General features: G+C 31.9%; 4 protein-coding genes across 4 annotated transcripts; 2 read left to right on the forward strand and 2 right to left on the reverse strand.

Moving 5' to 3' along the window:
* Positions 1 to 1,195: 1,195 nt before the first annotated feature.
* On the reverse strand, positions 1,196 to 1,902 carry LOC148229188 (uncharacterized). Its single transcript, XM_088198588.1, has 2 exons — positions 1,814 to 1,902; positions 1,196 to 1,745 (listed from the first exon to the last, which is right to left on the reverse strand). Exons 1-2 carry the CDS (start codon positions 1,844 to 1,846, stop codon positions 1,332 to 1,334), a joined length of 447 nt encoding a protein of 148 aa, XP_088054714.1. The 5' UTR covers positions 1,847 to 1,902; the 3' UTR covers positions 1,196 to 1,331.
* Positions 1,903 to 3,403: 1,501 nt separating this feature from the next.
* On the forward strand, positions 3,404 to 4,428 carry LOC148229189 (uncharacterized). The gene is made up of 3 exons (XM_088198566.1): positions 3,404 to 3,439; positions 3,498 to 3,816; positions 3,885 to 4,428. The coding sequence occupies exons 1-3, from the start codon at positions 3,416 to 3,418 to the stop codon at positions 4,313 to 4,315; spliced, it is 774 nt and encodes a 257-aa protein (XP_088054692.1). The 5' UTR covers positions 3,404 to 3,415; the 3' UTR covers positions 4,316 to 4,428.
* Positions 4,429 to 10,263: 5,835 nt separating this feature from the next.
* Positions 10,264 to 25,511, reverse strand: LOC148229190 (putative ATP-dependent RNA helicase CG8611). The gene is made up of 12 exons (XM_088198405.1): positions 25,373 to 25,511; positions 24,260 to 25,236; positions 24,027 to 24,195; positions 23,800 to 23,957; positions 23,676 to 23,738; positions 23,111 to 23,604; positions 22,327 to 23,039; positions 11,206 to 11,294; positions 11,043 to 11,144; positions 10,806 to 10,978; positions 10,538 to 10,736; positions 10,264 to 10,467 (listed from the first exon to the last, which is right to left on the reverse strand). Exons 1-12 carry the CDS (start codon positions 25,421 to 25,423, stop codon positions 10,299 to 10,301), a joined length of 3,357 nt encoding a protein of 1,118 aa, XP_088054531.1. The 5' UTR covers positions 25,424 to 25,511; the 3' UTR covers positions 10,264 to 10,298.
* Positions 15,335 to 16,634, forward strand: LOC148229191 (zonadhesin-like). The gene has a single exon (XM_088198537.1). The coding sequence runs from the start codon at positions 15,383 to 15,385 to the stop codon at positions 16,520 to 16,522; it is 1,140 nt and encodes a 379-aa protein (XP_088054663.1). The 5' UTR covers positions 15,335 to 15,382; the 3' UTR covers positions 16,523 to 16,634.
* Positions 25,512 to 26,134: the final 623 nt, after the last annotated feature.

The raw sequence follows: 26,134 nt of genomic DNA on the forward strand, positions 1-26,134 counted from the left end.
CACAGTCATGATTAAGCCGCCGTCGAATACGGATATAGAGAGGTATTATCTGGTATTGAGACCGAAAAAGTGTGACTTTGCAGCCAAAATAGACGCCAGAAAAATTTTTGTAAACATATTAATTACCGTATATTTATGGAGATGTAGCCGCTGCTACCCAGTGGTTGAGATGTGTCGTAATGTGATATTGTGATGATTCAAGACTATCCGCTGATATGACTTGAGTTGGGAATCATTGAGGTTGAGTCTCTTAAGCTTCTTTTTACGTCTGCCGTCTGCCTCCACCCAGTTGAAATATTATATTTTCTGAAAAATTAAATAATCAGAAGAAGTAAATTTAAAAAAATATGAATTAAAAAAAATATATATATATTGCTTAAAAAAGTAGACATTTAAGAATTAAGTACCAATAAAAAAATTTACTTGAAATTTTATATTGTCTGAAAAATGAAATAATTTAAAAAAACAAATTAAAAAAAAACTATATTTACAAAATAAAATATTATTTAAAAAAAATAAAAATAAGAAATATATTGATTAAAAAAGTAGACATTTTAGAATAAACTGACGAGAAAGAAATTGTAAAAAAAGGAAATTAGATAAAAAAAATATAACAAGTTCTTTTCAGATTTTAATATATTTTTTCAAACTGCATCACAGTTTTAGGTCATAACGGTAGCAGTTATACAGTGAGTCTACTAGATAATGGATTAGAGTTGCCTTTCATTTAGATAATTTTATAGATTATGATTAAATAAATGTTAACCCTCTCGCGCCACGTTTGGCGACGCCGCCATCGAGTTTTAGAACAATGGCTCTTCACTTAACACACAAAATGTCGCCGGGGGTGCTTTTGTTCAATTTATTCTATTAATTACGCCCCCGTCGGGCTTATGGGTGTCAACGGCTTAATTATGCTTGCATATCGGCACTTGATGTGACACACAAAGTAACTTTCATCATTTATCATACGCTGAGTTTTTGGAAATTTTGGGACCCAAATTTGCGAGGCGAGCGGAAGTTGGGGTTAAAAAAATAATAATTAGACACACTATAATGTTGATAGTGTTGATAGATTACGATTTTATTACGAATTATAAATATTAATAATAATTGTTTTCTAAAGCACTAAAAACAGTTCGTCGGTGCTGTCAATATAGGTTAAATATAATTAGTAAGAAATAAATTAAAACGGTTAAATTTTGTATATGTGTAATTAAATAAAATAAAATACATTCGCTAAATGATATGGAAAACAAACATGAACATCTTATCTATGCTAAAGTAAACTTGCAAAATTACGCACAATACAATTTTAATTCCATCGTCATTCAAGGGAATTTTTCTGATTGGTAACGTTTCAATAAATCATCCAAAACCTTTGGATCTATATCAGGAAATGCTTGGCCAGGTTTCTTTGGCTCTTCAGGTTTGTTCATTTCAGTTTTTTCAGGTTTTTCAGACTTCTCCGGTTTCTTTTCATCTCCATTTTCTTCGTCTTTACGCGAATCCTTGTCTCTGCTTCTACGTTCTGTAGGCTTAGAATCTGATACACTTCTTAGAAAATGAGATATCATATCAATACGATCGGCAATTCGATCAATTATCATAGCGATGTCATTTTTGCCAATACAATAATTAGGCCCGATGTCTCGTATTAAGCCATGGAGAGATCCCAAAGGTCTGTCTTCTAATTCGTCTCTGGATTCTCTACCTCTTCTTGCGTCAGCCAGATAGAAGCACACCTTCACAAAATATTAAATATAGAGCAAAAAATAATAAATAATATAGCATAAAGTATAAAAAAACTCACCATAAAAATGAAAACATATCGAAAACCTGCCATATTTACAATTCAGCCCTTCAATGCGAATACGGTACAACTTATGATTAAAAAATCTGAAAACTCATATATAAACACTGTAGTATGTTTGAGTTTGAATTAGTTTTATCTGTTAAAACATAAAAAAAAACTGAAATGTCACTTGTGTTAGTCAGAAATGTGATTCTGCTTATTTTGTGTGCGGAAAATAACATTCTGAATCTGTCACATACAAATATTTGCTTAAGTTGATTGCAAATATTAAAGTACATGATACGTATTTAATAGATAATTAGTTATGATTCAATGTTTATTTTTGTGACGCTGAAAGATTTGATGACCGTGAATAAGTCTTAATAGTTATAAATTTAAAGAAAAATATTATGGTTTAAAAATAATTTAGTAGTATCATTTGCTAATTAGAATTGCGTTATATTTTGGCTATAGTGATAAGCGCAACAGTACATGCGTGATTGCGATCAATCGTATATTTTAAATAATAATTGAAGTAGGTCATTTAATTTAAGTTGTATTTTTTGCCGACTCAGAATAATCAATATTAAGGGTATTTAAAAAAAATATTAACAGAATAAATATGTTTTAGTGAAAATTATGTTACATGTACTTTTTCTTATCAAAAATTGTCAAATTAAATATGACAACAAATGTAAAATTTAAAACACTAAATTGGACGATATATTTCACTGTTAAACTGCAATATGAAAAAATAGAAAAAAATATCCTTAAAATTAATTAGAATTTATGACTTGAATAAACATTTTTATTCGTTGTTTTATTTTAACCTAACTCGTCACCCCAATGCGTCACGATGAAAACAATACAAAAAAAATATATTACTGAAAATAAAGACGATTAAATAAATCTGCGAAACGGTTACTGCCGTGTAAATATCAACAATCAGCTTAACAATAGGTTTTAATATATAAAATTAGAACATTATATTATTTTTTTGTGAGTGACTTTGGAATTTTATTATATATTTTTAATTAATTTTATATTATTATTATATATTAATAATAAAAAATATTAAATTTAATATTTTTTATTATTAATATATATACATATATATTTGCAATTTAAAAAATATGTTTTTTTGGTTATTTCACACGGTCTATAAAAAATATACACTTTCCATATATTAAATTAATTAATATTAAATAAATATAAATGCATAAAGCGTTAATTGGATATAATTAATTATCTGTTTTATTTGTATCTATAAAATTATTATCTTTATGAGCATAATTAATATTCTTGTTAAAATTCAGTGGTGTTAAACTACGGTTACCAGACCAGAAAAGCTTAGAAAAAGGCTATACGACTTGAAAATTAAAGTATGTTTCTATCTACAAACCGGGCTTTTTTTAAAAATCCGTACAAGAACTATTGATACTTTTCATCACCGTTACTCTTTTCCTGTTTACTGATAATATGGTTTTAAGATAATCAAAATATATTATTAATGTCGGTAAATGACAACCACTGATCAAGGAACTATAATGATAGTATATAACATAAGACTATTGGAAATGAAATGCATTTTCAGTTTTTATAGAGAACTTGAATATCAAAATGAAGAATAGAATAATAGCTTTAGTAAGTTTTGTTTTAGTTATTGTTATATATCTAAATAAAAACTTGTTACATATTTCAGGCTATTATCTTACTGGCAACACAGTCATTATCTATTGAATCGAATGGAAATAATTCCAGCACTGCAATCGGTCTAGGAAGGAATATAATACCATATGCATCTACTTCAGAATGCGATACTACCAACAGTGATAGACAACAATGTTCAACGGATTGTTTAAACGTTTTGGTGTGCGATAGTTCATCTACAGATCCTCTTGCAGTAATACCTTGTCCATCTTCACTACCATATTGTGACAAAGGAGAATGTGTTAAAACAAAGCCTTCTTCTGGCTGTCCAGTAGATATAAATTGTCCAGGAAAAGACTTTTTCTATCCAGGTATTGTCATTATATATATTTAATTATAATAGAAATGCTTCGATTTTTAAATATTGTTTTTATTCCAGATCTTAAAGATTGCTATAAATATTTTTATTGCGATAGTGCTGGAGATGCAACAGAGTCGTATCAATGTCCTCTATATTTTCCATTCGATTTTAAAGCTCAGATGTGTAATCAGGTTGCTTGCGGTGTTATAAATTGCTATGGTAAGACTGTGGCTACTAATCCTAATTGGCCTTCCTTGGGAGTGTTTTGTAAGGATAATAATCCACTGGTAGCTACTTACATAGCTTGTAACGATAATTACGAATTAGATGATTCTATGAAATGCAAACCCAAATGTAGGAAGTCGAATAGTTTTCCTAATTATGACGATGCGACCAATCAAGAATATTACTACTGCTTGCCATCGGGACCATATGGCACTTATCAGTTGTTTAAAAGTAAATGTCCTGGAACTAAGACTTTCGATCCAGCAACATCAAAATGCATATAGAGAAAAAATACGATATTATGTTTTTTTTAATATTTGTGTAGCATAAAATAAAAAAAAGCTAACAAAAACTATTTTCGTTTAATGTATTATGCCTGCACTACACTCTCAGGAAGTTGTCCGAACCGAATTTACAACTGAAGTCGGCCGAGACCTACGACTTTGAGTAAGCTACCACACTGTCGCAAATTTTAATTTTATATGAAAAAAAATATTATAACGATATCTGTTAGAAGAATATACTATCAACAATATAATTAATTCTTTTTGGTGAGCTAAAATATTCAAAAGTCTGTTGAAGTCCCCGATATGCATGTGGTATTATAACTTGACCATGTGACTACGATGCAGCGCTCGACATGCGTGTTAACCATAGGACGCCTATGCGCATATTGAAATTGAAGTGAGTTACTCGTTCTATCTCAGTTTGCGAAACACCATATCATTTTCTCTCTCTCTCTCTCTCGTCGCTTAACACGCGAGAGAGCGAAAGGAGAAGTATCTCACCGCTCGCGCTCGAAAGAGCAGCTCCGACTTCGGTCCCTTTGACTCGGAAAATAATGCCGACAATGTTCGGAAGCGCTCGAAGCTGGCCAAGTCGACTGAATTACCCCCACTTTACCTCCCGTTCTCGGTAGCCTCGGATAACTTCCGAGAGATTTTAGAGCGGGCAGAACCGAACTCGATCGAAGTAACCCACTATATTCTCCGTCTTTGGCCAACCTTGGCCAACTTCCAGAGAGTGTAGTGCCGGCAAAATTACATTAAAAGTATAGTACAATAAATTTAATGCTGCGAAGATGATGAAAAAAATTCAACGAATTATTTAATTTTTACTTATCTTTTTTTATTTTAAATAAGCAGTGTATTTTTTTCTAAATATTCAAACTTTTTTATTGATCTGTTTGGTGAGATAATACAAAAAATAATTTTAAGCGTAATAAAACATACATGAACAGGTTTAAGAAAAAATATTTAAAAATATAAGTAAATTGATTTATGCTGTTGATTTAAAAAAATGATTTATGTTAAAACATACATATACATATATCCATACATACATACATACACACAAGCAAAAGTGTCGCGTTCTTATTATTATTCATGCATTCACAGAAAGAGTGAACATAGAGTGCTGCCGCCCTCGCGATAGACACATTTTAAACATTTTAAATGCGTACAGTCTCAACAATTTAAGTTTTTTTGATATTAATTTAAAAAAAGTGTACGGCACCTATAATATTTTAAGACTAAAATATTATCAATAATTACTTTATATTAATTACAAAAATAAAAATAGAAAAATTATTCCAGAAAAAAATCTTGAATATTTATAGTTTTTTTTATTATTATTAATTTTATAAAAACAAAACTTTTTATTTAATTTTTAAAATGTGAAATTACTTGTTGAGACTGTGCGAGCATAATTCGAGATGTGATAACGAGGTGAGAGCTCTCGCGAACAATTGTAGAGAGAGAGACGTTAGCCAAACGAAACGTCAGGGAGGCTGGATGGGCTATACATAATTTCAACCCTGCAAAAAGGCTCTTGAAAGCTACCTAAAGCGAGCCATTTGCATTTATAAATGAGCTTTTAAATATTCCATACATACATTTTTGGTTCGTTTATATATATCAAACGATTTTATATGTATTACGTCATATTGTAATAATATTAATTAAAAATGCAACAGAAAAAAATAAAAAAATATAGCAAAATATGAATTATATTTTCTTTACCATTAAAAATATGATAAAATGTGATTCATTAAATGTAGTTTTTAAAGTAGTTGCATCGTTGTATTTTATATAGTATAGCATATAAAATATTTATACAAAATACTAAAAAAAATATTTTGATTGAATTTTTAGTAAAAAAATATAATTAAATTTTAAAAGTTTAAAACTTTAGCATATAAAAATGCAAAATCGACTAAATTTTTATTCTGTGCAATTCTTCATTTTTTAATTATTTTGATTTGGCAAAATATACAAAAATCATTGTAAATTTAATTTTCATAAAAATAAAATTATCTTAAAAATAATATTTTTTTACGAATAAAATAATGATGCAGTCATTTTGCATTTGTGAGAAAAAGCTAGTTAGAATAAAACATTATGTTCTTCTTAGTTTCTAGAAGTGAAAACAGGAAAGATAATATAAATAAGTGTAAAAACAGAGAGATAAACGTTGAGCCAGAAAGTCTAAATCATAAATTTTATGAAAACACCAATATATCGTAAGTAAACAACGTATTTTTTATGTGACAAACTATTTTCGTTTGCACATAATATAATAGACGGACAGTGCCGGACTGGAATGAAAATCGATGTTTCTTTTTTTAATGCATTAGGGGCGGCGTGCAGATGTGAATAATGTCGTTATGAAGGTGCCTCCAACAAAGGCTTCCACTCGACCGCCTTTCGAGTGTATTTTTAAAAAGCCCGCCAATTAACACCCTCGAGTGTTGCCGCTTTAAAAAAACGTCGCTTGACAAATTACTCCCGCGAGCGCCAATTACCTTGGAATTATTTAGAGCTGCACTTCTCAAAAAGGGGGTACATCAAATTAATTTAAATATTATTCTACAATACTGAAAGTACGCGTTATTACATTACATAGAGCAAAGGTTACATCTTATTCTCCAATACTTTGTATAAATCCAAGTAAAACATATTTAAAAAAATGTATTTTGAATATAGTGCTTTTTAATAAATTTCGTATTAAATTTAATACCAATTATAATTAGGCTCTTAAGATTATATTCGTATTTAAAAACATGTTTTAAGAAACTTTAGTTTATAGTCACAAAATTTGCTAAAGGCTTATAAAATTAATTGATCTATTTGTACTTGAAACTCAAACGATGCTTATTTCTCGTTGGCTTCGTACATATATTAACGGGTTTAAAAGTACTTGGTAAAAAGACTCAATCAAAGCGGTCGGTGCCAAATAAAAAGGAATGCGTTGCATATTGCCGACAGGTAGCACCTTACATATAAATTATATCATTGATAATACTACTGATTGTTGAATCATTGGACGCAGATAGCTTAGTTAGATAATAAGGCAATAACATGTAGATCGTTTTCGTATTGTTCAGACAAAAACTAGAAGAAAGACTGGGCTTAGTGGAATACAGACGTACTAAAATAAAATAGCACAATGGAACGCAGCTTGATATGAGCGTAGTATGCTCATTGAGAGGCGTTTTCATTTTAAAACAGCTGCTTCCCATTTCGCATCGACTGCCGTGCGTCATACGTTGATTGATTTTGACAAATTTATACGATATGTTAAAAATGAATTTAAAAATGTCATTATCCAAATGGAGATTAACCAATAAACTATTTAAAACTAATCAAATATTCATTATAAAGCTATATTCAATACAGTGAGCTCCAGGTCGAATCGTGTATTTGAGAAGCCGTGATTCGCCACGTTAAACCGTACGTACGGTGATGGGGTGGGTTGTGATGGTGGGGGACAGCGCGCAAAAAAATGGCGCCTGCTTTAAAGAGTCCCCGTCGAGAGGAGGCGAGGGCACTACTTTCCCTCAGTTATGCAAATTTGTCTAATGCCGTTTTAAACAAACATTATTTCCATAATGGGCCGGCGCGCTGCGCGGAGAAAACCTAAAGAGATTCGTCGCACAGACGGAATTTAATAACATAAACAGAAATAGCATCACCCCCACCCGCACTCACCGCTGCTGCACAGCCACCCCCTCTACTTTTGATGGTGACTCCTGAACGGGAAGGGTACCGTTTTTTCCTTTCGGTGAGGATCGATATATAACAATTTAGGTAAGCACACGTCGAGATCACTAATGTGGGCTAAACAGAGAAATATAATAAAGACGCGTGTTCATATCTCGTCGTTGTCACCAATATTGAGTTTCACCAAATATTATACTATTATGTCACGCGTGTAAATGTATTTCATTGAAAGCGGACGCAACGTGAAATGCATTTGGAGACAAGGTACGTCATTTATGTAAAAATAAAGGTTTTTCTTATTCATATAGCTTTCGGTATATCAATGTGTAAATAAATTGTACGTTGTATGTAAGCAATACTTACATTCAGGCCCGACGAGAAGGGGGAAGCAGTCAATGTAAATATTCGGGGCCCAGATCATTTTTTACAAAGTGGAAAAGTTGCGAAAATTTAGTTAATTGATCGATATATTTTTATGTGAATAATATGAATATTCAGAGAAAAATTAAAACTCGTTAGTTATCTTTGATTGTATCATTTGCACTTACTCAAGGCCGTAGCGTAGGGGGGGGGGGGGTAAGAGGGGTATATGGTCCCGGGCGCAAGATCGATGGGGGCGCTTAAGTTGGTACTAATCCATATTCAAGAAATATATTTGATTTTGCCTGGAGTCTCATGGCATTATTTGTAAACTGTGATAATCATAATTTAAATTTGGCTGAGACACTCACCCAAGTAAGATCCAGTGGTGGGCACTCCATAGGAAGGATTAAAAGAAGCTTGACCACTGACACTAAAACGCGATTTGGGAACACGCTGGAGCACAAGAATAGAACCTGTCACGGCTATTCACCGAGGAGACGTTAGTCGATTTTTTAGAAATGTTGATTTGAAACAAAACAATTGCTATAAAATATTTTGAATTTTAATTTCATTGTTTTGTTTAATTTCTGGGACGTTATTAAAAAAAGCAAATCATAAGTGATTGCAAGATCTTAATATGAATTTAAATAAACAGTAACAGAACTTTAATCTCTGGAATTAGAATTGTTCCAACTTAGCGATGATTTATGCCAAAATTCTGTTAAAATAATAAAAATAAAATACACAGATTAAAAAAAGAATTAGGCCAGAAGAAGTATTAATTGATGCAGAGCTTTCAGTGGAGAACAAAATCATACGTGTTATGAAAAACGTACTTGACGGATTGTAACGAGAAATATCAAAGCAATTTTCAAGACTATTTGTATTTCTGCTGGACATTGAAACTTTTGTTTATATAATAGAGGAAAATAAACTACGTCAAATTTGCACAAAATGCACGGACGTCGATAGTAAAAAAATTTAACAGAAATCGAAGACTAAAGTGCTGTTTCGTATGGGGATGTTGTATTTACAAATCTTTTCATTTCACTGCAGATTCTTTAAACTGTTGCGGTATAACAAAAAATTAAAATTTATTTTGACATATTTGCGAGCAAATATGTCAAAATAAATTAAAAAAAATTGATTTATATTATGTTTATTTAAAAAAAAATTGATTTATATTATGTGATTGATCAGTTTGCATCAACAAAATCAGGAAAAAATATATATTTTATTTTTGTTGTCCTGGTGAAGAGTGACAATAGCACTTCTTTTTTGCTATAAAATTATTTTTCCGTCTCATTGTAGCAAGATATTTTTATTTTTAACGCCCACAAAACCAATGCGTGTAACAATTCAATAGTAGTAAGTTTAATAAGACGAAACTAAATGAAAAAAAGGGACAAATTTTTCTAGATTGTAATTTGTATAGTTTAGAATACACGTAAATGAATGTGCATAGATAAAAAAAGAGTTGATAAACTTTCCCCATTGCATATTTAACAGTTGGACCAGATTAGTCACGTTTGTCCCTTTGGGTAGAATAAGAAAAGGAGAGTCTAGAAACAATATGCCATAATATGGATAATACAGAAAATAGTCTATTCTTTAATTGGGTAACAATATTTTTAATAATCATAATAAATAAATGTGGATTAATGACTATGAGTGTCGTTGCAAGTTTTGTTCTTAAACTTTTGACCGGTAGTGTATATTATAATTTGCAAAAACTTTCTTACGTTGAGAATTTACATAGCTTATTATGATTGTAATTTCTAGGTCAATGATTTTCAAGTATCAATTAATTTTCATCATGAGTTTTGAAATATTCATTTAAAAAATCTGTGAAAATAAGTAAAAATCAATTGATTATATACAAAATTTATTTAAAAATTGTAATTCAAGTATCGTTTGATATTTTCTTTTTTTTCTTGACAGGTTCCATTCCGCTGTCGAATTCGCTGATCATGTTCTGTCTGTCCCTCTTGGCTGCTTTGCCACTCGTTGGTCTAGTATTGAAGCTGGCCGGTACTCTATTCTTAGCCTTCTTCTTTTCTCTCATTTCTTTCCTGAAAGCATTAAAATTTTACATAGTCACATGAAACACAAGATATTCGACATATTAGGAATAAAAAATACCTCTCTTCTTCTGTCATATTAGTCAATCTATTATTGGGTCTTTCTTTCTTGTCTTTTGGTGCTGCTCTTGCAACTTGTTTGGGAGCAGCCCTCAAAGCTAAAGCTCCAGCCGCATGTCCAGCATGAAGGGCTTTCCTATCAAAAGCGGCTCTAGTTTCTCGAGGATACGTAGAATAGAACCTCAACCAAGACATGAACGCTAAACATTTTAACATTAATATGACGAATTCTATAAAATAATAAATTTATTTAATATTAATACACGTACCTTTACAGGCTTTCAAATATAAGTCTTTATCCGCCTCTACAAGATCTTCAAAGGTTTGTTGAAGTGCAGTTGCAGCCACTTGATCGACATCATGCCTCCTTCTATTCACAGACCCTGCTGTTTTGATTCTTCCTAAAACCGCTAGAGTATCGTCCATGTTTTCTTGGTGTAATCTATTGATGTGATTAATAAGTTAAAGGAACTGAATTGGATCAAGTTAAAAATAAATCTATGCACCTAATTCTCCTCTCTTCCAGCTGCCTCACAAAGAGTACTTCAGAAGGGAGTAAGAACATCACAGCAGTGCCAGTGTTACCAGCTCTGGCCGTTCTTCCGACTCTGAAAAGGCGTCAAGTTTTTAGTATACATTCTGCTATCAAGGGTCAGAATGATAAATTACCTGTGCACATAATCCGTGGCGCTGATTGGGCCTGTATACTGGACTATGCAGTCTACGTGCGGAAGGTCTAATCCTCTGGCGGCGACGTCCTGCAAATAGAAAAAATAAGAGCCTAAGAAATAAAATCCAGACAGTCATGGGCGTTGAATGAGAGCACGACAATCGGAAGCAATTAGAAGTGGCCGTATCAAAAGTTGGGCATTCTCATTTACACGCCGCATTACGCGCCAAACAGTCGCACTTATTAAATTCGGCGCCTTTCATCTCTCGGCCGCGTATATTTATTCGAATGACCTAAACATGTTTAAAAATGGCTCTGAATGGAAGGTGGGATATCACATGATAAGCTCGGAATGATGGGCTTTGATAGAAGTTCAAGAGTTTTAATGGCAAGGTAAGAATTGTTTTCCTTTGATTAACGAATATATTAAATAAATTTCGTAGGTGTGTTCAAGAAGCGATGCAACTGGTACGCCAACATCTTCATCTGTAATACACCAAGGCTGTTTCAAACCAGCATTAAAAAATATGTGACACTTAGTGGCAGAGGAAATTAGCCGACAATTATTCAACTCGACACTCCGGCAAAGACTGCGTTTTTCAATTTATATTGTTTCTGGGAAATCGAAATTTGAGATTATTATTTGATTGCAATCGATCATCACAGACAAGGTTTTCCTAAATTTTCCTTATCTCACGGAGCAATATCGTGATGAATAATTAATATAAATTTGAGTTAGATCGTGCATAGCGTAATAATAGTTTATAATAAATGAAATGGATGTCAGTCTGACGTCTCATTATATATTAAGTAATTGTTAATTGAGTTACATAACCTCTGTAACACACTGGGCTAACGCCAGTGGTGTTGAAATAAAATATTTACAATAAATTAATGAGCAAGAAAGCATATTTTTATAATACAGGCTGTAAGTAAAACAACAACTAGAAGATCAAGGAGAGTGTAATGACCACTGTAGTATGGCGAGTATTACTGAGTCTCAACTAACAACCTTATGGTGTGATGCCGCCTGTTCTGTCGGCACCTCATCTTTGATTCGCCTGTAATGACACGCCTTTGTCGAACTACTACTACCAGAGGGCTTTGAATATTCAAAGAGTCAGGAGCGACGACTTGGAGGCGTCCCGCAGAGTCTTGAAGAGGCGAAGACACGGACGATGATTGAGTGACGAAAACCAGTTTGCCGCGCATGCCCGACGGATTAACTCGATTTCATACTAAACGCTTTTGTTGTGTCACCGTTTATCATCATAGCTCGGTAAAATCTCTCAATTCAACGAACCGAACGGTTTTGGAACCCAACGTAAACATCGTTTGGTTTGGAATGATAATTCAACAATACACATTCAATTCTCAGATTTTATTATGATGCTATTTTGACGAAGAATAATAAGTGGTCACGATCGATCATCAACGTTTCTATTGATATTTTAAGATAAAATAGATACTGAGAAAGAAAAAAAGGGAGGTTTAAGTCTCTTCTTTGGGTTGCCGAAGAAAAATAAATAAGTCATTGAAAAAAATTGGCCATATGTACATATATTTTTATATACCCATTACAATACCTAACAGATTATTAGGTGTGTGAAATTAGATATATTAAGTCTATTATTTAAATCAAAATGACATATATGCAAATGAAAGGTGGGTGCAAATCCCACATTACTTAATTATTTGTGATCTCATGGGTCATTTAAAGTCGAGTAGTGCAATACTAAAAATCATTAAAAAAAATCACCACATGATGTATACAAGGAGTCGGACACTTGCGGCTCATTTTGATTTTTCTGCGGCCCACAAGCGATTGGCCATACTTGCTAATATGCGGCCCAGTTAAAAAATATTTAATTAATAAATTAGATTTTAAGGAATACATTTATTTTTATATCAATATAAAAATAAATGTATTCTTTAAAATCACATCTAAAATTTGTTTTAAAAAAAGTGTAAATTTAAATAAAATTTGTTAAATAAAATTTGTTTTTAAAAAAGTGTAAATTCTTCGGATAATGCTAAAGGAATAAAATAAAATAAAATTTAATTAAATAAAATTTAATTTAATTAAATATTTTTTTTTAAATAAAATTTGTTTTTAAAAAAGTGTAAATTCTCCGGATAATACTAAAGGACACCTTTGGCGAAATATCGAGAAAACTTTAAAGGACATAAAGTGATTGTAAACCACATGTAAGTGAGTGAGAAAAATCTAAAAGAATGAATAAGTACTAAGAGTTTAAATTTGAAACAAAAAAAAGTATTTCATAACAAAAACAAAAATCATCCCGACACTGACCGCAAGAATCAGATTGGTTTCTGTGTCTGAATGAATATTTCATTTTTTTTTAACTTTCAACAATATTTAAATATGTCCGATAATTACATAATATTTATATAAAAGTTTGATGTGAATCGAATTGAAATTACGTTATGTATATTTTATGTTATACTATCTTATATATATAATTGTACTAAACTGCTTCCGCTTCCGGGCGCGCTCGCTTTAAAATGAAACATTCTATGCTCAATTTTCTACTCTGTATATCGTATCGCTTTGTATGAACGGTATATATAATAATACACGTAAACAATGGAAATATATTTGATTATAATAGTAAAAATAAAAATTCAGTTTGCTCGATTGATTTGACTGAATATAAATATTCAGTCAAATCTTAATTTTATTTTTTCTTTCTAATTAGTATATGTAATTAAAAACTGGCTTTTAAATTTACACATAAAACATATAAAAATCTTTTTTTAATTATAAAGTAACTTAAGGTGTAACTAAAAAACGTTCTTATTACTAAAAATTAAATTTATGATTAAATTGTGTTATATGTCATTTATATCACATAGTAATATAAAAACTATTTTTTTATATTAATAGTTATTTAAACAAAAAAAATATTTCAAGAAAAGGGGCGCTCAAACACCTAAAAAACGCTAAAACACAATCAATGACTTATAATCGCTCACATTGAACCAACTATAGATCATCGATTGTGTTGTAGCGTCAGTAAGGCGTAACAAAATATTATTTATTATCAGTCATATTTCTGAGTGGATGTGTACCGATGCTATTTATTATTATTATTTACGTAAACTGCAAACCTATTTTTAAATTATACAAAATGTTATGTTTTAATATTATTTTTTATATTGCGAAACTTTTGGTATTTTTTTGTTTTATTAATTAGTTAAGTTCGAAACTTATTTTAAAACGTAATATTATACAATGTTTAGTTTTATTATTATCAAGCTAAGTTTTAAACTTAATCTTAAATGATATACAATATTTATTTTTATCATTAAATATCTAAGTTTCAAATTTAACTTTGAATAATATAAAACGTTTTCTTCTGGTAATATTTAACTGAGCTGTAAGCATATTTTCAAATTAATTGAAAATGTTAAGTAGTTTTTTATAGATTGAATCATTTTGGCAATCACTGAAATTCTAAATATTGGTATATGTGGTGCGTAAATTCACGCACTAACGCGGAAACAGTCAAAAATGCACTATATCTGACGCGCATGTGCGATCTCTTACCAATTATATTGTAAATCGTACAGATACACAATGGTTTTAATGTCAAATTTCAATTATTAAATTTAAAAATAAGGTAAAATAAAAAATATTTAAAACCAAAAAAGTTGAGGGTCCGGTATCTGCACACTCACTAGCTTCGGTACCACACGTCAGTGAGGCACCGACAGCTAGTAAATGTTGTACTAAGCATATTAAAATAGTTTATTATCTGTCTATTCCACAAAAATATCGATTCAAATCCAAAAATTAAAATAAATTGATTGTAGAGTATCAGTCAAGTTGGCTAGGCCTGGTCTGTAGTATTTCCATTGAAATTGATCATTAAAAAAATAGTTATTAAATATTATATTATTTATATAAACAAGACTTTTCAGATTTTTTTTTCATAACACGAGTGGTTATGAAAAAATCTCATAAACTTTACAATAGGTAAATAAAAAAATTTGACCTTGATATTTATTATTGCATCGTTAGCATTGCAAAGTAAACGGGGGTTTCCAATAGTCCGCATATGGTTGTTATATAAATATTTATGCTGTCCATTTTCCTTCTATTAGTACCGAAGAGAACGTTTCGCGTTTCGCACGTCGCGACACGCTTTCAAAATGTTGTCAAAAATTATACTACTGTCAACTTTGTGCAACATTGCATTCGCATCGGCGAGCTCCTGTCCACCGAATGAAATATTCTCATTATGCGGAAACATTGGCTGCCAAAACACTTGCAAAACTCCCAGTGTCACTTCAATTTGCAGAGAAAAATGCGAACCAGGCTGTGTTTGTGACAATGGATACCTCAGGAATAGCTTTGGAGTTTGTGTACCATCAGACAAGTGCGAGACATGTGAGAAGAACCAACGCTTCTACTCTTTCGGAAATTGCTTCTCGAACTGTGCTGGGGAAGAAATTAATTGTATCTATGACCAAGAAGGAGGATGCGGCTGTAAAGAAGGATTCGTAATCAACTGGAGGGGGCAGTGCGTCAAAAAAGAAGAATGTCCCAAATGTGAAGGTGTTAACGAATTCTTCTCGTGCGGATCTGCCTGTGACACCACTTGCGATACACTAGGAGAGCATTGCCAGATATTCAATATAAAATGCAACGAGATGTGCTATTGTAAAAAAGGATATGCTAGAAACAGCAACGGAACTTGCATAACAATCCAAGATTGTCCGATTATAAAATGCAATAAAGACCTCAACGCCACTTATGCAATATGCAAGAAGCACTGTGAACCCGCTTGCTATACCAAAACACCAGTAAATAACAGTTGCGATCAGATTAAAACATGCGACGAAGGATGTGAATGTAAGCCTGGATTTTCATTAAACAAAGACGGAAAGTGTGTCTATCCTCACGATTGTGATTTTCAATGTGGTGCTAACGAAGAGTATGCGGATTGTCCACCTCTTTGTCCTCCAGAGACGAGTTGTAGATCTTTATTTTCTGGAATACAGTACAAATGCGCTGTTACTTTGGTCTGCAAGCCTAAATGCAGGTGCAAGGATGGCTATGTGAGGAATAACGAAGGAGCTTGCGTGATTCCCGATATGTGCTGCGAGGATCCTAATTCTAAGCTGATGGAGAGAGCCAAAATTTGCTCGGGGGGAACGTGCGCCAAACCAGAAGTCGAAGACTGCAGAACCACTTTTCCATATGGATGTCAGTGCAAACCGGGTCATGTGAAATTGTCTGAGTATCATGCAAAATGTGTGCCTATCGAAAGTTGCATTGCTAAAAACTAGACATTTATTTAAGAGCTTAGTGCATATCGATTTAGTTGTATATCTGTATACTTTTATATAAACACTGTATATTACAAGCATTTTTTAATAATAAATGAATTAGAGATATGTTTCTGTTGTGTTTGAATAACGTTAGTGTATAACAAGATGGACAAACATTACTTTCACCTTTGAGTAAGACGCTAATATACTATGCTAATTTCACAAGAGGAATTGAGAGCGAACAACGCAGCTTCTACAATATTTGGTTATTTCACCAGTTCATGTAAATGATTGATACGAGTGTGCATAATTTGAGTAGAATATACATATTTGCTTTGGCTTAATATATATATATATATATATATATATATATATATATATATATATATATATATATATATATATATATAAATATATATATATATATATTTTTTTTTGCATAAGTAACGATATGATTAATTGATTTTTTAAATAATAAAAATATGAATTATATAATATTTTTGTTCATAGATAAATGAGAAAATATTATTTTATTTTGTATTAAATATTGCGTTGTAACATGACGTAACCCCAATGCGTTACAGCGGGGTAAATCTGTACCAACTTGGTAAGTCAATCAGATATAATGAATACCTACAAGTAAGTATTAACCATCTGAAAGTATGGGTATTTGTGATTATAAATGATTATGTGTAATATAATTTATAACCAATAAATATCACTGAAGCTGGAGCCATTTTTTTAATAATAGCGCATTTTTTATAAATAAAAATTCGAGTGCCGCTGCCGGGGCTCGAACCTGCAACTTCAGAATTACTAGTCTAAGACGTTACGGACTACGCCATTCCGTCCTTAAATCTATAATAATATTATAATAATTCTATTCTATATTAATGGTAAGTAGAGTTGTTTATAATATTTTTTTTAATTACTTACGTAATTCCGCATGAGTAAGAAATAACTCATTATGAGGTTATAATTTGATTATAATACATATATTATATATATATGTATTTAAAAAAAAATTGTATTTACGTGTTTTGTTCGCGTTTGTCTTTTTTTGAATGAATCTTCTTTTTAACATCCACAAAGAGATGGATAGTTATAAAATAAGTATAAGAAGAAAAGGCGCTGTGTAAAATGATGTTTCAAAAATGTTTTCGTTTCTTACCAATCTGATATTATGGGAGCAAGATGTTGAATTGTCGATAGAAGGATACCCAAAAGATATTGACCTTAAACTTACTAATGAACTTTCATATATACGTGAGACAAGGACATAGGCTCACAGAAAGCACTCTTACAGACCTTGCGGCTATTTCTTAGCCTAATGGCCTCTAACTGTTCATTAGCTTTTTCAAGACTTAAAATAATTAAAAAGGAATTAAAAAAATGTACTGAGAATTTTGTGCTATGAAAGTGACAAGTTTGAACAGAAAATTTTTGATAGACTCTTGGGTGATTTCGCTATATTCTTTTTTTTTAATCTATTCTACTTATATTTAATAAGTGAACATTTTTTGATTTTTTAACATGTATTTTTAAAATAACATTAACCCTTTGAACTTGGAAATCGACTAAAGTCGCCCAATTGATTTTTTTATCTCTTTACGCAAAAATCAATAAAAAAATGCTTTTCAAGAAAAAACTTTTTTTTTGTTAATAAACATAAAATATCATTTTAAATAAATAAAAATTAAAAAATCAGAACATTTAAACACAGTATTAAGGTAAAATTTGCATTGAAAAAAAAAACAATTAAATATTATTTTTGATTAACGCGTCCAAAGGGTTAAGCTGGATCTAAAAGTGTGATTGTCATTGCCAGTAGGGTTCTCAATTATTTGCATTTTTTTTTGTTTTTTACCGATAATTTTTTATTTAACCAATTAGCGAAAAATAGGTTAAATAAAAAAAATTGCAAAGTATTATTTAATTAAAAATAATTATTGTTTAATAATAATTACTTTCATAATCCTTAAAATTTAAAAATATTATAAAATATTCTGTGCGAAAAGGAAAATCATTACATACTTTTTGATTAGGGACGTCATTTCAGCTTTTTTAGATCACCAGAATTAAGAACAGCTACGATTGAGTTATTTCACCAAAACTGACGGGAAATTTTAAATACATAATTTTGTCGAATTTTCTGTACATCCAATTGCTAATAATGATTGGAAAGAATTTGATATCGGTGTTTTTGTGTGCGGATTTTAATTGACTGAAATAAAATCTATGTGTCTTGAAACAATAAATACAAAAATACGAACTTCACAAAAAATTGCGACGCACACCTGTTTTTGAGATAAGCGTTAAACGATAATAAAGGGCGGGCCTTTCCAACATTTTGTTTCGTTCAATGAACGAATTCTGCGTATTTCGGTCATAATAGATACGTCCGAAAAACATTCAATTCACAAATGTGTTATGAAGGCGTAAAAGCATTTGTTGTTGTTGAGAAAAAGCGTCTCATTGTCTCGCATTTCGAAAGGTACATAAAAAAACATGAATTTTGGAGCGGCACTATACTATATTTGCGTTAACAGTCAGTTCGAGAGCTATCCATTTCATCATTATTCATAATTGAGGAAGAGGTGGCAAGTTTGGGTTTACGCCCCTATTAGCATACGTTCGATTATTGTAATAATACAATGTATATTTTTTTACCATCGCGCGCATTATGTAAGTCACGATGGTCTTAATTTAATTTAATTTAGATAAATAAATTATCAATTATTATATCCAAAAAAATCTTTCAAGGTATGCTGAGATATGATTATCTCGAGTCGCATCGACGTGTGTACGCAGGAAAACATTTTTTAATTCGCTTTTAGAGTATATTCACAAGTTTTTGTGTGCCATCTGATTACTCTCGAGTATTGTTTTAGGTACCGCAATAAGCACAGCTATCTAACCTTTTAGCCATAGCCACAGTTTGAGTTGTAGTCATTATTGTGTATATATATTTATCTAATTATTCTGTTAATATATATTTTCTCTATCTATGATGCATTGGTGTAAAGCTGTTATGCCCTGTACGTATGTTTAAATAAATAAAATATTATTGTATGTACTTTTTACGAAGGACCAGAGCAGAAAAAATAATTACAATTTCGACAGTTTTCCAGTATTTATAATATACGACCATTGGTCTTAGGACATGCAACCTCTTCCCCAGACTCCCAAAACGTTCCCGTGGGCGATCGCTCGCGAAAAATATATAATCTGCACGAGCAAAAAGAAATTGGATCGCATTTTGATCGCAGCACGCCACCAAGTGGTAACATCGATGGGCAGCGGTCACCTGCGGCTATCGAGGCAGTATCCCGCCAAGTATCGGGATTCTTGGTACAAGTAGGTCGCTATTTATGTCGCAGAGTCATCGGCAGCAATTCGGACTATTAATCAGAATTTGATTGTTGGCTGTAAACGAGCTTCGACGGCCACGGCTCAATCTAAAATGATCTGATGCATCTGGCAACTGTCTGAATTGATTAATTCAATTGAGAAGGTATCTTAAATGATTGTCAACTTCTAAACTAAAAAAAAACAGGCAAGTATTATATGTAAAAGTTAAATTGGTTAGACGTGGAAGATAGATGACGATCTTAAGCGCTATAATAATTTAATAATTAATACTGAACAACTTTTTATTCAAGTATTCTAAAACGTTTTACAGCATCAGTGTTTCAAAGACCATTGCTTTACCAAATTATGTGTTGGGAATAAATAGGTATTTAGTGGAGATTTTTGACATTGTATATTTGCCCCGAAGAGAAGGAATCCCATCTCGCAAAACAGCTACACCAGATCTAGTTCCTGCGAGGCATGCCCCTCATGAATTACAGCACAAAAGCACGCAATTCGTGACGGTGCCCACGGTCCGACCAACCAACAATCGGTCTGATTTACATGGTAGGAATACTTCTGAGGAAGGCACGCGGAAAGAAACGATCATTATTTACCCTTCAGAGCAGACCACAATAGGAAGAAGCGGAATCGCCGCCACTCTCTCAGAAGCCTCTCGAACGATTCAATCCCTTGGACCTCTTGATTCATGGCGGTGATGTGCGATTATTGATTTTTTTGGCAAGCCCAGAAATGCGGGGGCCTCCGCGAAGTATACTGAATTATGGCCGGCGGTTACAAGCCACTAAATGGTTCGTGTTCAACATGCTTAACCTTTAATTAATACAGTCTCAACACGAGCTAGTATCACACTGTGAAATATATTTGATCGAGGGTCACGTGTTGGGTTAAGCTATATCAAATTGTAATTTAGAAGAACTTTATTTCAGACTAGTTTACAGCAACAGTGATTTCACACTTAGTGTGTAACATATAATAATTTTTATAGAGCATAATATAAATAATGTGAAAATTTAAATGTAATATTATAATTGTCAATACCAATAATACCGGTATTGACTGTTTTTTTTATTATTGAAATTCGTAATGACAGGCGTAAGACCAATGCGTTACAGCGGGGTAAATTAGTATTTACTGGACAAGTCAATCAGATTTGAGCTGGTGGGGAACCAGAGTTAAGTCAATCAGATACAAACAATACCTACTAGTAAAGCATATTGAGATAGCTTCGTCAGTATCCGGCTCACAAGTATGACGTTTGCTTATTCTGTTACCGCGCATGACGCCTAAAAGCGTTGTAATGTTATTTCATACATAACAGGCGTGACGTAAAAAGTCGTCATCAAATTTTAGCGTTTTTAATGGGAGGGACGAATTTTGTCGTATCTTATTTTATATCATCACAATGTTCATTGCGTGGCCGTTCTGTGACTGTGTTTATTGTATTCAGCTCTGCGTTCTGCTCATTTTATGACAGTTTAATTTACATTTTAATGAATTTAAATTTGAAAAAATGAACTGCCCCTTCTGAATCAAGAATTTTTAATCACATAATAAGAAACTGCCCTTAAGAGGTTACAAAAATTACTTATTTCGATAGTGGAATTTAACATCAAATGTACCTGATGCGATGTAGCATCGTAAAAAAAGTATTGAATACATTTTGCTAATGTTGCAGAGTGAATTTTTTAAAACCTCCTATTTGGGCCGTCGCAAATGACACCACCATTTGAAATCGGAACATCCCTTCAAGGCGGACACATAAGTATAGATCTTGAAATCAGCCCGGACAGCAAAGCAGCCTTTCCATTGCAATCAGCAAATTTTGGTTCAACCCAATGGTAATCTTCAAACACTACGATGCCGTGCATGATCATCCACGTAATAATATAAATTATTGCGTTTTAGATATTACTTTGTATCATTCCCAAAGACATTTTACAACTGTATATATTTGAAGAACAGTCGCCTTCATAGGTTTATTTTGTCGATAGGCTGACGTCACTTAAGGATAAGCATAATAATTTTAAAGAACGGGAGCTAAAGTACTCTTTTAAGAGTTCATTCTTTACGGATTCGACTAATGAAGTAGAGAAGATTATTAAATGTGTGTACAATAGAAAGTATTGAATTGATTGAATATATAGTAAATTAAATGAATCCGGAGTTGAATTCAACGAAGAATCGAACGACCCTCATCTTGTAATGGCCGGAGGCTCAACAATGTCGTAATAAATATTTACGTTTGAAAAACGATTTGTAATATTAACAATAAACAACTCTACATGATTAATGCCTCGGATTTCAGATCATTCCTAAGACCGACTTCAAGCGGTCGCCAACAGTCTGCACATTTTTTATATGCAATACAATTTATTTCAATCATTTGCCGATTGTGTTTTGCAAATACGAAACGAGTTCATTATAGGATCATTGAAAATTAAACTCACCGTACAAAGTAGCACGCCTGATTTGGCATTTCTGAACGTCTTGAACACTTCCGTCCTAGTCTTCTGGTCCATGGAGCCGTGCAGTTGGAAGAATTCGACGTCCAGAAAAGCTTTCTCAGCTCTCAACTTCGCTTCGTACACGTGGAGCGGTATTCCGTCATAGTCGTATTCGTAATCTTCGTCGCCGTTTTCTATTATTTCTTTGGAAGAAACAGTTTCTTTTACCTCTTCTACTTGATCGTCAACGGCATCGTCTTTCTTTTTTTTCTTTTCGCTCTTCAGAGCCTCAATTTTTTTTGGTTTCTTGCCGGTTAAGACACGCGATAGAATTTCGCAATGATAGTCGATCAAGTCTTGAGTGCCCATAAAGACCAATACTTTTCCATGACCTGGTGTGACGCATTTTTCGATTATTAAAGCACCCAGCGTGACGAGCCTAAGCTTCATCGGAACAACAATATAAATCTGATCGACTGACGACGGTATGACCATCTCGTCTTGAGCTATCGCAGTTTTAATAGCATTTTGGAAAGGATTGCTATGATCTCCACTATCAGTGATGATTGTTACATCACTATCTTTAGTGGCAGCATAAAAATCATAATCAGAATCTGAATCATCTTCTTTTACTACGATTTTGACTTCTTTTTTTTTCTTTATTTTTTTATTTTGCACCGGATTTTCTTTTGGAAGACCTTTAAATGCCGCTAAACCTATAATATAATAAAACAACTTAATGCTGTAAATATATATGTATTATATAAATAAGTATTATAATAATAACCTTTATAAACAGAAACTTCTTCGTCACTGTCGCTCTCAGATGATTCATTACTATCATCTTCTTTTTCTTTATTATCATCATCATCTTCTGAATCACTACTACCACTTTCTTGCGGAACGATTTCTAAATCATCTTTCTCATTATCGGGTTCTTCTTTTACTTCATCTTTGATCGTTTTAATGATAGAATCTGCTATCAAAGTTCCTCTATCTTCTGAACAATCGATAAAAACAGGATCTATCATAGTCAAACCAGCCAAAGTTTCTACAGCTTTAGTTAACGTTGCCGATAGTAAAACAGTTTGCCGTTTATTAGATAAGAATACGTTCGAAAGCTCGTGTTCGTATTTAATGTTATGCTCTTCTTCAGTTTCAGGTTTGTCTTCTGTATCTTTAGCATCATCAAAACGAACGTGGCTTGTTTCAGTCTGTCGGAATATAGCCATTGGATTATAACCTGCATTTTTCTTATGATTTTTAAGAGCCTGCACAATACTGAAATACATATATTTATTTTTATAGTAAGAACAAAATCTAAAGAATAGAAATAGTATTTTATACTATACCTAGATACGTCTTTTTCGTAACCCATATCTAATAGTCGATCGGCTTCGTCTAATATCAAACATCTAAAACATAATATGTGTAAAATTTATATATATATATTATTTAAATACTAATGTTTAAAACCTTATATCGCCGAGTTTCAAAGAAGCAGTGTGTTTTAAATGATCGCAGATTCTTCCCGGAGTTCCGATTAAGATGTTGAAGCCTTTACGAATACGATTCTTTTCAGCTTTACGTTTCTCTCCTCCGATCAAATATCCAGGAACGATCCGAGTGAACGGCTGAATGAATACGATTACTAATTATGAATAAATCAATAATAATAAAAATAAATATGTTTATAAACATACATAGACCAGTTTAATGAACAATTCATATGTCTGAATGGCCAATTCTCTCGTCGGCACGATCACTAAAGCTTTAACTCCGTCTTGTCGTTTTAGCATCGGTCTTAATGATTGTAAGGCTTCGACGATCGGTAGAGCATACGCTAGAGTCTTTCCAGAACCAGTTTGTGATCTATATATTGAAAAAATATTTTTAATAATGATTTAGTTGCACATTTTAAGCAAATCATAATTACCTGACTAAAACGTCTCGACCTTTCAGAATCACAGGCGTCGCTTTCTGTTGCACAACCGTCAGTTGGTTGATTCCCATGTTTTTTTCCAAGTTCGATATGCTAAAACTATGTATCTTCAAGTCGCTGAAGTTTTTACCGGTGAACAGTTTTTCAGTCACCGGCTTTACGTGTCTCTGTCCGATTTTGGGTACTTCAGGATTGTTTTTAAATAAAGCCGATATCTGTTTAAACGTCGGATTTTTGTCTCCATCTATTGCATGTTCTGATAGTTGTTTACGTACATTCATATTGAACTCTCTATTTTCTTCCTCTCTCTGCTTGATTTTCATAGGACTTTCAGTTGTGTTTATTGTTTTCTCTCTCGTCTCTTGAACCTTAGGTTTGCTTTGTTTAGCGTCAAACATTATACTTTCATCATAATCATCATCATCATCAAAATCAACCACTTTTTCTTCAACTTCATTTTCAAAAGTATTCCTCTTTTTATTTACATGATCAAAATCAGTTTTTATTGATGAGTTTACTTGAACCTTAGCTTTATTCTTTTGAGTCTTAGGCTTTCCTTGTTTGATGTTAATTGTTAACCCACCGTCTTCCGCAACATTTATATTTTCAACAACATTATTCTTTTCAAAACTTTTTCCAGGTTGACTATCTTTTTTATTACTTGACTGTGATTGAATTTTTTGTTTTCCTTTTTGATTATTAGGCTTTTCTTGTTTGATATGAATAGTTATTCCTTCATCAATATCAATACTTTTATCTTCCACAGGTTTATTCTTTAATTTCTTCGAAGGACTATCATCAATTTGATCTTTTGAAATATCTTTTAGAAATGTAAACGTTGAACTTTTAGGCGTATTTTCAGTCACATTCCTTCTTTTAGCAATAGTCTTTCCTACTAATTTCGGATTCTTTACAAAATTAATCGTCGTACAAGTATCTAACTTTATTGTCTGTTTGCTGACCTTCCAATTCTTTTTGATTGAACAAACATGTAAAAGAACAGATAAAACACTATTTTAATCAGTATTGCAAATAAAAATAAATCATTTATATTGATATACATATCTATAGCACGCGTTTTATACATTAAATGAACGATTTTCATACCTTTTTCTGTTTTTTGTTACTAGTTGATAGATTTAATTGCAAATCCATCATAAAATCATTTGTATATAGACACAGTGTTGTATTCACGTGCGATTTTGAGGTTACGGGCAAATGTCATTCGAGTAAACACGCTAGTCGCAAAGCAGCGACGGCCTTAACAGCGCATTTTTTGACCATGGCATTTACAAATATAATCAAGTTACATCACATAATTATTACGTTTATAATAACAAATTAATTCTAACAAATGAATTATTTTATCAAATTAAATAACAAAAATATTAATTTTAATTTTTAAATACATAAATAAATATTTTAATTAAAGAAGTACAAAAATCCTTATACATATTATATATAAGATCATAATTATTTTAACATTTATAGAATACGTCATGCAAATAAATATTAAAATAATTAAACATAAGCCGAATGCACAAATTTAGTTCAACTAACGATTTTTAGATGCTAATATGTATTTATTTATATTTACGAAAAAGCAAAATTCTCCCTTTTTGCCAAAAATATATTCTGATCAATATATTATTTTATTATATCTGCTTTGATTTGTTAGTTTATTCCTTTATCTTTTATGGCAATTATGTTTATATTTTTTCAGTGATAAATTAGATTACTATACATTTGCCAATTCGTTTTATGTCATTTGGCATCCCTTGGCGAAATCATGGCAAACAATGAGTACAAAAGTGATTCGCTTTATATTAGTTTAACGGCATAATGCGCCCATAATGGGGTTTCGAATCC

This window comes from Plectrocnemia conspersa, unplaced genomic scaffold (genome assembly GCF_051122295.1).
Source record: "Plectrocnemia conspersa isolate PC_06_02 unplaced genomic scaffold, ASM5112229v1 ptg000011l, whole genome shotgun sequence".
NCBI lineage: Eukaryota > Metazoa > Arthropoda > Insecta > Trichoptera > Polycentropodidae > Plectrocnemia > Plectrocnemia conspersa.